A 14,512-nucleotide genomic window follows, 5' to 3' on the forward strand; every position below is an offset into this window, starting at 1 on the left:
GAAATCCTTGTATATTAGGATGTAATTTCTGGAAAAACCCACAAAATTTTCATGCCAACGAATATAAATGATTTTCCAGTATAGGGTTATTAATAAATGGACTGTGTTGTGATATAAGTAGATTGGTATTTACAGTATTGCATTGATGATCTTTTTCAGTGTTTCATATGTATTCATATGTATAATTTACCTTTTTTCATGAAAAATTATTTATAAAAAAAACGATTTTCTATTAAAAAATGCAAATTCATTTAGCATTTTCTTATATAATTTACAACAACAAATATTTTGGTAGTTAAAATATTTTGGTTCTTTTGACAGTATTCTCATGGTATAGACATTTTAGGTTTTGTGAAAAACATGACTTTTTACCATGTGATTAATGTATCCATTTACACATTTATTGCATTGTTTCACTTGCAATTCGAGATTGTTTGCTATTGATTGTATATGACACAAAAGTTAATGTGCTTCTTTGATAAATTAATGCCAAATCAGGAGGTTTGTGCCAAGTTTTGTAATATTCCCCATCTATGCTATCCTGGGACACAAAAACCGATGTAGTTGTATTGCTTGTATGGTGTCTCCTTGTTTGTTCTTCATTCACAACAGATTTTTAGTGAAAGGATCCTTCCATCCCACCCCTGGAAACCAATACCCCTGTATTTACATCCATTTAGTTGTGGAATTGCTGTTCATTTGTGTTCCATTTTCCATTCACAATAAAAGCACATTGTCCATAAGTCATAACTTGTTCTTCAAGAATCTGATATTTAAAAAAAACAACAGTGAATTGTTGCATAAATTCTGCAATCAATGGTGACTTAAATGAAACATATTTCATGCTTTTTTACTTATTAGCTCATCTATTTTTTGAAAAAAAAATTTGAGCTATTGTCATCACCTTGGCGTCGGCGTCCGGTTAAGTTTTGCGTTTAGGTCCACTTTTCTCAGAAAGTATCAATGCTATTGCATTCAAACTTGGTACACTTACTTACTATCATGAGGGGACTGGGCAGGCAAAGTTAGATAACTCTGGCTTGCATTTTAACAGAATTATGTGCCCTTTTTATACTTAGAAAATTGAAAATTTTGGTTAAGTTTTGTGTTTAGGTCCATTTTATTCCTTAAGGATCAAAGCTTTTGCTTCCATACTTGCAACACTTACTAACTATCATAAGGGGACTGTGCAGGCAAAGTAATGTAACTCTGACTGGCATTTTGACAGAATTATGTGCCACATTTATACTTAGAAAATTGAACATTTGGTTAAGTTTTGTGTTTAGGTCCACTTTATTCTTACAGTATCAAAGCTATTGCTTTCGTACTTGCAACACTTATTAACTATCATTAGGGGACTGTGCAGGCAAAGTTATGTAACTCTGACTGGCATTTGGACGAAATTATGAGCCCTTTATACTTAGAAAATTGAAAATTTTGTTAAGTTTTGTGTTTTGGTCCACTTTACCCCTAAACTATCATAGATATTGCTTTCATACTTGGAACACTCGCAAACTATAATAAGGGTACAGTAAAAGGACAAGTTGCATAACTCTGGTTGTCATTTTTACGGAATTATGGCCCTTTTTTGACTTATTAACTTTGAATATATGGTTAAATTGTGTGTTTAGATCCACTTAACTTCTAAAGTATCAAGGCTATTGCTTTCAAACTTCAAATACTTTCATGCTATCATGAGGTTACTGTACCTGGCAAGTTGAATTTTACCTTGACCTTTGAACTTCTTTATTTATGATTAGATTCGATTGATCCTTTGACAAAACTACTCTTACCTGACATACCAAAATAGACTCCACCCAAACCATCCCCCGTGCCCTCCCCCTCCCCCCCCCTCCGAATTCTCCCCCTATTTTTTTTTTTAAGATCATCTCACAAATGACCAACACCACCCTCACACTATACTATACCCCCCCCCCCCACCCCACCCCCCAAATTTTTTTTTTTTAAACGGTTAAAAAACACAAGTATTTATTTTTATTATTTTTGTTTGAAATACCGTCCAACCATCGCACCCAAGAATACCCCCCCCACACCCCCCTCCCCCCCCCCTGAATTCCCCCCCCCCCCCTAATTATATAAAAAAAATCATTTTAAGATCATCTCACAAATGACCACCACACCCTCACGCTATACTTTACCACCCCACCCCACCCCCCCAATTTATAATTTTTTTGAAACGGTTCAAAAACACAAATATTTATTTTTATTATATTATGATTGAAATACCGTCCAACCATCGCACCCAAGAATACCCCCCTCCCCCCCCCCCCCCCAATTTTTTTTTAAGATCAGCTCACAAATGACCACCACAACCCTCACACTATACCCCCCCCACCCCCACCCCCACCCCCAATTTTTTTTTTTGAAACAGTTAAAAAACACAAATATTTATTTTTATTATTTTATGTTTTTTGAAATACCATCTACCATCGCACCCAAGAATCCCCCCCTTCCACCCCCCCCCCCAATTTTTTTTTTTTGCATTTTTTTTTTTCGGATTTTTGGAAGATAATGTAATAAATGTCCAGGCCCCCACACTATACACCCCTCTTCACTCCACCCCTCCCTCCTTTGTGATTGAAAATGAGAGTCCCTTCACCTTTAAAAAGAAAATAGATGAGTGGTCTGCACCCACAAGGCGGTGCTCTTGTATAAATAAATGATTCTACTGGTCAAAGTGACCCGAATAATTAGTTCAATGATGAGTAAACACATAAGTCTTCTGTAACATCTGTTGGCAGAGGTTTTATTGTTGAGGGTGAAACAATAGAAATGAATTGTTCCATTGTCAAAAATGTGATGCATGAAAATCATTGCATAGTTTTGTAATTTTAAGAAAAAAATCGGATTTGTAGCTTCACCAAACACCAAGTGGAACATTTGTTTTTGCATTCTCTGTAATACCGCAGTAATAAATTTACCCTTTTATGGTTGTAATGTGGAAGTCGTTTGATAAAACTATGATGTACAGATGAGAAGCTTGATATGAGGGAACCATACAATACATTATGAATTACCATATATTACTATGTATTACGGGCAGTTTTATACCCTCATAACTCAATTCAAAAAGTTGTGGGAACATTACACATTGATACAAAGCAAATCTGACTTGCTTCATTAGAAAACTGTTTTGCCTCCTTTTTCGCAAAAATGGATGCGCGGCTTGGGTGCTATACATGGTTGCTTGTGTAACACATAGTAAAGTAAGGTATCTGACATACGTACAACAAGCACATAGGTCCATGTAAACTATGGGTGCAAAATTATTAAGTTTAATAATCCAACCCATGCGAAAAACGTCGGACCTTGGACATTTCTGATAAAATTTGCTGAGGTTCGGTATATTTCCCGAAACTGGCAGTCCTCGTGTCCGAAAAGAAAAAAAAAATAAGTAAAACTTTGTTTTGGTTGGAAATGAAAATGAAACTACGAATATGTAAAAATAAATACTGACTGGTATGAATAAATCTACTTTGATAGACGGTTTGACGATGAAATAAAAAGATTTGTTACAATCCAGTCGAACTTGCTATCTTTACTTGTGACGTAACAAACTCGTTGTGCTATTCTTTGAACCTGTCAAATACTGCGCGTTGTTTTGTAACGTAAGCGACACAACAAATTTTTGATTGGTTGAAATGAATTTTACTGGTTTCAATCCTTGTGATGATCGTAAAGCGAAAGCGGGGAACCATACGACCTTTGCCTGTTCCGTGTCAACATTGAAAGCAAAAATCAGCACTTCAACCGGTTGCGAATATGTGTATTTTTTATCAGGTGATTTTGTTTCATATTGTATTTGTTTTACGTTTTTGCAATACCTTTTTATTTGTGTAAAGTCTTAATCTATTAATTTCTGAGCCTGATTATTATTTTTTAACTAAACACTAAAACTAGCTGTAAAGTGTGTCACTGTCAGACTCATAATGTCATTTTCATTGCTACGTTATTTTTACGGGGCTAAGTCTGGCGAAAAAAGAAAAAGCCAGGTGAGTATTGACCAAAGAGCAGAGGAAAATAAAAAAAGGTGGAAGGCTTATGATGTAGAAAAACGTGACGAAAGAGGATTTCAAGAGGTTTGTAATAAGGACAGGCCATGGCTTCAATTTAATGATGTATTTTGAATTGTAAAACATTGTGAACGAAATAATGATACAAATAAACTCTATTAAAGTTATTCTCTGGTATTTGGTTAAAGAAGAACAAGGTCCGGTAACATCTGGTGAGGTCCTGTAAATTTTAAAAGTTATAGGACCTCATGTCCTGTAAGATTTTTTTGTCTTTCGCATGGGTTGAATAATCCTATTATGCTGCCACTAACACATTTATTGGATAACGTGTCTAGATTGCAAGTATCTATAGCTTGCTAGTTAAGGTTTTCTATAGCTTGCTAGTAAAGGTTTTCTATAGCTTGCTAGTTAAGGTTTGGGTGCAATAAGGTAACTATTTGTATGAAAATGAAATGAAAACTAAAGAAATATTTTTAACTAACAGGAAGAGCAGCTGTACAAATACCCTGTGACGGCCTACCCAGATGTGGAGGAGATAACAAACGCTGTCACACCGTTCCAGAATCTCTTCAGTGTTGTCTTCAAGTGGCAAAAGGCAGAGAAGAAGTAAGACATTGGCCCAGTATAAAGTTTTTAGCCCACCTCAGAACATAAGATTTGAGTATCCACTCAGCTGCTGGGTATTAAGAATGTTGGGCAGGTCAAAAACGATTTCAAATCTGAGCTTTAAGAATATGCTTGTTTTCCTCTTAAATTCAAGGTTAAGTCAGACTCAAAATATAAAAATAGCTTTTATAAACACCAAATTGAGAATTGTGGCCAAACTTATCTTAAAAATTGTGGGATAAAGTGAGTCATGATATTGACTTATGTATGTCAGTGATACTAGGTAATTATGGCAAATCTCATGAACTGTTGAAATCAACATCACGTCATGTCATAACTCCTTTATTTGTATAGCAAAATTTTTGCTTGGTCACAAATAAGTGTTTATTGAACACAGCATTTTGCTTGATTATTGAAAACTAAAGAAAAGTCTTGTTGCATAATTTTATAACCTTTGATTTCCATTTGCTGTATGTTAAAGATGATTATAACTACAATTTAGCGGAAGAATATTTGTAGTTATTGAGTTTGGTCTGTGAATTTAAAAATTTAAAAATGAAAATAGTATGCCCATTTCAATGTATTTAAAAAAAAAATTTTTTAATGTATATCCAAACTTTTCCCTTTTCACAAAAATGTTTCCCATTTCAACTTAAACAGTTTTTTCTTTTATGATTTTTCGAGGTATATTCAAACTGTTTTCCCATTTCTCAAAATGCTATTTTCTACTCACAGATGGATGGACGGAGCATTCTTGGACCTGGAGGCTGAGGCCATCGAAGCAGAAGTGGACGAGTATTGGCGTGAGATTTACAAGATACAGAAAGCCTTCAACCAGAAGATGAAGAAAATGCAGATCGAGATCGATGAAATCAACCGAGAGCGCAAGAAGAAGAAACGTTTGGCCGAGGAAGACGGACAGGAGACGGGTGACCTTGAACCCGAGGTGGAGCTTCACCCGCCTGCTGCGGTGGGCGTGTGTAACTCCGTTCAGGATATGATGACTGACTTTAAGGTATATTGTGCGGTTTATTGTCATTACAAGGCATATTAGCCTGAACCTTTCCCCCCATAAGATGCAAAGTGAAAATGGCTTTTGCAACCAGCATGAAACCAGAACAGCCTTCGAGTAACTTGCAGTCTGTTCAGATTTTATGCTATTTGCTGCTCATCAGTAACTAAGGGTTGGAGATGAAGCCTTAAAAACTTGGAATTGAGTAAGAAAGATCTTAAATTAAAATAAACTTTCTAAGGGACAAGTAATGCGTAAAAATACGCATATTAGTGGTAAAGGGTTTTAATCTGGATGGGACCCATGACTTTGTGGAAACCAATATTAACAGCTCAATTTAACGTTGATATGTCCCATTAGTCCATATGTTTAATTAATTGTTATGATAGAGATTTGTATAGTTGTGTGGCCGTTCCATTCCAAACGTGTTTTGTCTGTATGAAACAATGTATTTATTACTTTGAAACACTCTACATGATGTATAAAATATTTCTGATGTGAATTATTTCCAATGCTCAAAACATGTGAATCTATAACAAAAAATAATACATGCAGAAATATGCTCCAGGATATTGTGGTGTTTTATAATCAATTTCTCCTGTTTTCAGACATCAGACAAAAAATGGCATACAGAAATACGCTCCATAATATATTTTGGTGTTTTATAATCAATTTCTCTGATATTCAGACATCAGACAAAAACAATGGCATGCAGAAATATGCTCCCTTATATTTTGGTGTTTTATAATCAATTCCTCCTGTTTTTTTCAGACATTTGTGCCAGTGATTGGCATCATGTGCAACAAAGGCATGCGAGGTCGCCACTGGGAGAAGATGTCTGCCATTGCTGGCTTCGATCTGACCCCAGACTCTGGCTCCACGCTTAGGAAAGTCCTCAAACTCAACCTTGAACCCTACATGGAGGAATTTGAAGGCATCAGTGCGGCCGCCACCAAGGTCGGATACTCTGAGGGAGTTTTATGCCTCTTGATACACCTTTTTATTTGTTTTATTAGTGCCTCATTCTTAATTGCATTACCTGGGTTTTGGGCCATTTTTGAGTAAGATTATTTTTTTTCTATAATTCTTCTTTCTGATGCGATAAGATGAGCCTGATTCTTGGAAAACTGGAATCGATGCCTGTGAGTAAAGTGTTGTCCCAGACTGGAATTGATGCCTGTGAGTAAAGTGTTGTCCCAGACTGGAATTGATGCCTGTGAGTAAAGTGTTGTCCCAGACTGGAATTGATGCCTGTGAGTAAAGTGTTGTCCCAGACTGGAATTGATGCCTGTGAGTAAAGTGTTGTCCCAGACTGGAATTGATGCCTGTGGGTAAAGTGTTGTCCCAGATAAGCCTGTGCCTGTGAGTAAATTGTTGTCCCAGATAAGCCTGTTCCTGTGAGTAAAGTGTTGTCCCAGACTGGAATTGATGCCTGTGAGTAAAGTGTTGTCCCAGACTGGAATTGATGCCTGTGAGTAAAGTGTTGTCCCAGACTGGAATTGATGCCTGTGGGTAAAGTGTTGTCCCAGATAAGCCTGTGCCTGTGAGTAAAGTGTTGTCCCAGATAAGCCTGTGCCTGTGAGTAAAGTGTTGTCCCAGATAAGCCTGTGCCTGTGAGTAAAGTGTTGTCCCAGATAAGCCTGTGCCTGTGAGTAAAGTGTTGTCCCAGATAAGCCTGTGCCTGTGAGTAAAGTGTTGTCCCAGATAAGCCTGTGCCTGTGAGTAAAGTGTTGTCCCAGATAAGCCTGTGCCTGTGAGTAAAGTGTTGTCCCAGATAAGCCTGTGCCTGTGAGTAAAGTGTTGTCCCAGATAAGCCTGTGCCTGTGAGTAAAGTGTTGTCCCAGATAAGCCTGTGCCTGTGAGTAAAGTGTTGTCCCAGATAAGCCTGTGCCTGTGAGTAAAGTGTTGTCCCAGATAAGCCTGTGCCTGTGAGTAAAGTGTTGTCCCAGATAAGCCTGTGCCTGTGAGTAAAGTGTTGTCCCAGATAAGCCTGTGCCTGTGAGTAAAGTCTAATCATGGCCAAAACTTTTTGCCTTTACATGATTTTTGTTTTGAAGGGACTCTATACAAAAACATTTATAAAATCAGAAAGTGGCTTCCCTGATTATCCTGAGGGGAATGCACAGGCTTATCTGGGATGACCCTTTAGGCACATGCATTAAGCCCAGTTTTCCCAGCTCAATGCCCATTTGTATGCATCAGAAAGTAGGATTTTTGACAAATTTAATCTTATCTTCATGTACAGTATAAACCATATGAAGTTGGAACTTAAAAATTGTGACCAATTAAACCACACAGTTGTACAACCCGGGATGAATATTTTCATATCTTTAGGTTATACCGGTAATTGTTTGTTTCATTTTAAGTTATATCCCAGATGAGCAAATTGCTAACGTTGTGATTTGATCAGTGTGTGAACTATGGTCTTGTGGTAGGATGCTGGCCGAGAAATCTTTAGTCCCTGCTTCAAATCCTGCTCAGAGCGCTTGATTTTTCTAAGCAAAAATTTATCCCACGATTGCTCCTCTCCAACAAAGTGTTTAAATGTGTACTTTTTGCGGCAAATAGGCCAATGTTCCCTGACTTCATAATTTGCCAAGTGTTAACGGAAGACTTGTATCCCAGTGATCAGGGGGAAAAAGTCGGCTGAATATGTTGAGTTATCACTATCAGACTATAAACCTGACCTTTAGCCTTGAATCTTTGACAGGAACACTCGCTGGAGAAGGCTATGAACAAGATGATGGAGGACTGGAACGCCGTGGACTTTAACCTTACCGCGTACCGTGACACGGGCATCAGCATCCTGTCGAGCGTGGACGACATCCAGACCCAGCTGGACGACCAGATTGTCAAGACCCAGACCATGAGGGGCTCACCCTTCATCAAGCCTTTCGACAAGGAGATCAAGGTGACCTTACCAGTGTTTTTTTGCACCATTTTGGGAACTGGGCGGGGTCCCTTTGAATTCGGAAAATTCGCTTCGTTTTGACTAAAATTGGGAAATTAGCGCTGTTGCTGTTTTGCTTAAAAATGCTTTAAATTGAGAATAGAAGTGTTTTCAGTATTGTTTTTACTACTAAGGATGAACTAAATATGGCTGGATGCGAGATTAACAAAATGTTGAAATCTAAAGAATTAAAAAAATATTTATTTTTTTTGGGGGGGGGGAACCTTCAGTTGGGAATTTTTAGGTCCCATTTGGGATAAATATGTACTTGTTGCAATCGGAATGGGGTCGTATACCGGACCGGATAACGGAAAAAAACACTGCTTACTGTTTGTGTGGCTGATGAAATTGTGGAACTATGAATTCCCTAGATTATGGTATTTGTTTTCCGAAAGAAAGTATAATTTGGTAGGAAGTGACAAGGAGATCACAGTGACGACACTGTTTGTGTGGCTGATGAAATTGTGGAATTATGAATTCATTAGATTATGGTATTTGTTTTCTGAAAGAAAGTATAATTTGTGGGTAATGACAATGAGATCAACTAGACTGCACTGTTTGTATGTGGTTTTTTTCCTTTTTGGGAATGGAGCCTGGGCCCTTTGGATTTTGAAAAATTGTGTTACTTTGACTAGAATTACGAAATCATATGGGCATTCTTTTGCTTACTCAAATGCTTTAAAATAAAAAAATGAAGTTTTCTAAAATTGTATTTAATAAGATTCAAGCCATAGAGCTGAATAAGGGGATGAATTGATTGATTCAAAATTAATGAACAAAAAACCCACTAAAAAATCTTGGGAATTAAAGACACATTTGGAAAAAATATAAACTTTTTGAGATTAAAAATTCCCAAATTTGACCGAAAAACAACCACATATAGTCACTAACTCCCATTTGTTTTGTACCATCGGACTACTTAAAGTTCAATTTTTTGCTCCAGGAGTGAAATAACGTAATGCTCAATTTTGTTTATTACATGGGTATTATTACACTAGTTATATAACTTTGAAATGACGTCATTTTTTTTACGAAATGACGTCATTTTTCGAGCGAATTTCTTCAGTTAAACTCTTTTACAATGTAAATAAACGTTAAAATAGCATAAGATAAAATGAAAATTTGTTGGTCATGTTATAAATAAAATCTTAGATTCGTGGTCATTTTGTATTGAATTTATTAAACTCGTCATCTAAATAAAGATAAATACTCGGAGAGCCTCGTTCTTATCATTATTTAGATGACTTGTTTAATAGATTCAATTCAAAACGACCACTCATTCAAGATCCTATATTTCCCACATACGGTCACTAACTTCAATTTGTCCGTCTGCCAGGAGTGGGAGGAGCGTCTGATCCGTATCCAGGACACGATCGACGAGTGGCTGAAGGTGCAGGCCCAGTGGCTCTACCTGGAGCCCATCTTCTCCTCGGAGGATATCATGCAGCAGATGCCGGAGGAGGGCCGCCTGTTCCAGATCGTGGACAGGAACTGGAAGGAGATCATGAAGCACACCGTCAGGGACCCCAAGGTACGTGCCAGCCATAGATGGTTTACTGTAGAATCATTATTATTGGTGTGACATTAATTTGTGGACCCCAAGGTGCGTGCCAGACGTAGTTGGTTTACTGTAGAATCATTATTATTGGTGTGATATTAATTTTTCGTTGATTTTGTGGGTTGACCAATCCACGAATTTAACACTATGACATTGCAAAATGACAGACGCTTAGTCCTATTTTTTATGCGAATTTATGTGTTCATGGAAAAGTTATTATTTGAAAAACCAATAACTTTCAAGCATTTTTTTTTCAAAATTCAGCTAATTCAGTTAATATCTTACTCTATTACTCCTCAGAAAGGTGCTATAAACTGGGATTCGTACAGCCTGTTATTGCTTGTAATATTATTAAGTGAATATCATTTTTTATTTATTGTATGCTTTTTTCAACAGAAGCACTTAAATGCCTTACAATTTTCGTTGGAATGTTATTTGCACTTTCTTTACATGAAATCTGTAAAAAAAATAATATAGTAGATTTGAAATTGTTATTGAATGTTGATGTTGATTTCATGCTATTATATCATAACAAATACCAACCATGAGGGTATTGTTTTAGAATCCTGATCGTGTGAAACTTGAGGTTTGTTCACCAAAAAGAACATTGGTGATATATGGTTAGCTATGTATGCTTCGTTTATAAATGCTGGTCGCACAGACCAAGCTATGTGATTGTAGGTAGAACTGTTGTGATAAGTTGTGTGTAAATGTATAATGTTGTATGCATTTCACTATAAATATTGATCAAACGCTCTTGCGTTCATTGTTAACATGTCACAGTGCATTGCTCTTGATCAGTTGAAGGATAGGTTTTTCATGTTTCTATAATTGATGACATTAATGGTTTACTTACAGGAATCACTTATTTTTCTTCGTAATGGGCACTTTTATACTGTTGTGTATAATGTTATGTGTTTAATACACTTCCCCAGAAACGTTGCTATACTGAAATCACAATTTCATCTGCCTGTCCTTCTGTGCTCACAAACTTGTCTAATGAAATACTTGTGCACACTTTAATGTACAACATCTCAAACTTGCCTACATGGTTCCCAAAGGCGGAGGGATATAGTTTTGGTGTTGTCTGTCCGTCTGTCAGTCGGTCCATTCGTCTGTCACAAACTATTAAGTTATGGGGGGAGGATATCAATTTAAGGAATTTTCTTGTTATAAAAAATTCTGTATGTGCAATTTATATCGTCATACATTAAAATTGCAAGTTATGCGTCTTTTTCATTTTCAAACTTGCTCCACAAATATTCCATACATCATCAATGAGTTTTCAACATTTAAGTGAAACACTGTAGTTTTATTCACACTCACATGAATCTCACCAAAAATGTTTTATTATATTCATCTTTTTCTTTTTAAACCCTTCAACATTCACTTTCTACAACTGCATCAAACTTATTTTTACCATTGCAAATTGACTTTTAAGAGTAACCTGTTTACGAGAAAATATTATTTAATGTCTGACCTACAAATTAACAGTTCATTACAAAGCAGTTTGAATTTGTAAAGCAATTTGTAGAACATTTTTTTAAATTTTAATTCAGAGTTATCACAATAAGTCAGACAGATGAGAATAAAAGTATTTACAAGCCTTGAAGTGTTGCTACAGATTCTGAATGTTGATGCATCCGAGTTGTAGTTTACACGAACGTTCTTAGGAAGTAACATAGTTTTGCACTGAATCATTGATTTATTGCCAAAAGCAGAACTAAGTTACATCATTCAGTTTACAAGATTAGTTTTCACAGGTTTGCAAACATAAACCTTGACCATTTTTTACCAAACAATTCTTAGACTGAAGAATACAGAATAGACTTGGAACGAAGAAAGATACATTCATTGTTTGAAAATTTACATGCTAACACTGGTGTATCACATCTTTATTTAGGTTCTGGTTGCCACAAGTATGACGGGACTTCTCGAGAAGCTACAGGACAGTAACGGGCTTCTTGATAAGATTATGAAGGGTCTCAACGCATACCTGGAGAAGAAACGTCTCTTCTTCCCCCGCTTCTTCTTCCTCTCCAACGACGAGATGCTCGAGATCCTCTCAGAGACAAAGGATCCGCTCAGAGTGCAGCCGCACTTAAAAAAATGCTTTGAGGGCATTGCGAAGCTTGAGTTCGACAGCAAACTTGACATTCTTGCTATGTTTAGTAGTGAAGGAGAGCGCGTGAAAATGTCTACGACGATATCAACCTCTGAGGCACGTGGCGCTGTGGAAAAATGGCTGCTGCAGGTGCAGGACGTAATGCTGGTGTCCGTACGAGACGTCGTCAGGGCTGCTCACGAGGTATTACAAGTCTTATATTATTCATGAAAAGTTGTTACAGTCTGTTCTTATATTCTTGCATTATTATTTAAGTCTATTCTTTTATTCTTGAGTTTTTGTATAGTCGGTTCTTTTATTCTTGAGGTATTATTATAGTCTGTTCTTTCATTCTTCAGGTATTTTCAAAGTCTGTTCTTTCATTCGAAGGGTTTTATTTTAGCCTGTTTGTTTATTCTTGAGGTATTATTATATACTGTTCTTTGATTCTTGAGAGATTATTATGGTATGTTCTTCTATTCTTGGGATATTTATATAGTCTGTTCTTTTATTCTTTAGAGATAATTATAGTATGTTCTTTTATTTTTGAGATGTAACTTTAGTCTGCTCTGTTAATCTTGCGTATTCATGATTTCCTTTCTCATTTGGTTTTAGTGCTAGATTTTTTTTCTCTTACAAATGTTTTACTTTAAATTTAGTCACAATGAAATATGCTTTTTAACAGATTGTAAATTTTGACACAATATTTTATCTTCAATTGTTTTTTGCAGAGAGGTAATGGAAAATACAGAATTTTTTCTTCAATTTTATACTTTTAATGAATTTATCTTAAAAGGCATATCAGGAATATGATTGGCATGTAAGACAGGCTGTTTTTTAGTCTTAGTGTTTCCAACATCTTAATACCTAGTCAATTCCTTTTCCCTATTGCACAGGTGTCTTGTCAATCTAGGTTTTCAGTCCTTCTAAATGACAGGGGATGTAGTGTCTGTATATGTGTCACTTTTCCCGTCCTTACACTGATTCCCTGAACACTAAGAAAGAATTGGGGCTAGGAACATTTAAATGAGCCAGGCTCTTAACCCTTTGCATGCTGGGAAATTGGTCTTCTGCTCAAATGTCGTCTGCTGAATTTCTAAAATTAGCATTTTCTTCGATTTTTTTCAAAGAATACTATCAAGATAGCAAACAGTTTGGATCCTGATGAGAAGCCACGTTTTGTGGCGTCTCATCTGGATCCAAACTGTTTGCAAAGGCCTTCAAAATTCAGTTCCCGCACTGAAAGGGTTAAAAACGGAGCTAATTCCATGTGAGTAAATTGTTGTCCCAGAATGGCCTGTGCACTCTGTATAGGCTTATTAGGGAAGACACTTACAGCCTAGACTTGATTTTAGTTTTAGAAGAGACTTTCTTTAATTAAATCCCTTAAATCAGACAGTGTTGACTTAATTATCCTGTGCCAACTTCACAGGCTAATGTTGGAAAGATACTTTATGCATATACATTTTACCCTGTTTTTCTAGAGTGCAGTTTATTAAATAATTAAATGACTTTTTAAATAAATATATCAAAATAAATGAAAAAGTATATATAAAAAAAAGGCATAATTTATGACCAATTTATATTACTGCCTAAATGATTAAAAAAACGGATTGAAGTACCCACTTGGCAAAGCGAAATTCAAAATTTCTTTACTCACAATTGTCTATAAAACTTCATGCAGTCGTGAGAAGTGAAAAAGAATCACAAAAAACACTTATTTTTACCATCAGTCTTACTTATTATTGTTATAATTCACCTATGTTTTGTAGAAGCTTTCCGTAAAATGTTACTTTCCTGCTTATTAGGATCCTCAATTTATGCCCCAGATATTTAACTTTCATCTTCTATTTATTCATGTAATTTTAGTACAATTTATATGTTTTGCATATTTTATGCAAAATTAGAACAACATTTTATTACTAGGTACTCAAACATAATGAGACAAACATTTGATGTAAAATATGAACTACTTTATGTATTATTTTTTTCAAAGTTGTCACAAATGTTTAGACATTTGTTGTAACAATACTGTGTAACAATACGGTTTTAGTTTCAAACAACTTTGCTACTCTCTTGCAACTTTCTTTCCAATAGAAATGGAGAGGGGTAATATTCACTTATATGTATGCAAATGTGATAAATGTGAACAATGTGTTAAAATCATACATTCTTGGTATGTATATGTTGAAAGCATGAAACTTGTATTTACTTTTATATATTTTTCCGTTTAATTTACGCTTCATCA

General features: G+C 35.9%; 1 protein-coding gene across 8 annotated transcripts in view; it reads left to right on the top strand.

Annotated features, from left to right (window-relative positions):
• LOC127881593 (dynein axonemal heavy chain 12-like) overlaps nt 1–14,512 on the top strand; it is a 152,681-nt gene that overhangs the window by 34,672 nt on the left and 103,497 nt on the right. For all 8 annotated transcript variants that reach the window (XM_052429580.1, XM_052429581.1, XM_052429579.1 and 5 more), the window contains 6 exons: nt 4,519–4,640; nt 5,376–5,655; nt 6,424–6,609; nt 8,363–8,563; nt 9,939–10,133; nt 12,064–12,468. In XM_052429580.1, the coding sequence (XP_052285540.1) occupies nt 4,519–4,640; nt 5,376–5,655; nt 6,424–6,609; nt 8,363–8,563; nt 9,939–10,133; nt 12,064–12,468 (1,389 nt within the window). The remainder of the gene's footprint in view (nt 1–4,518; nt 4,641–5,375; nt 5,656–6,423; nt 6,610–8,362; nt 8,564–9,938; nt 10,134–12,063; nt 12,469–14,512) is intronic.

This window comes from Dreissena polymorpha, chromosome 5, assembly GCF_020536995.1.
Source record: "Dreissena polymorpha isolate Duluth1 chromosome 5, UMN_Dpol_1.0, whole genome shotgun sequence".
In the NCBI taxonomy this organism is placed as follows: domain Eukaryota; kingdom Metazoa; phylum Mollusca; class Bivalvia; order Myida; family Dreissenidae; genus Dreissena; species Dreissena polymorpha.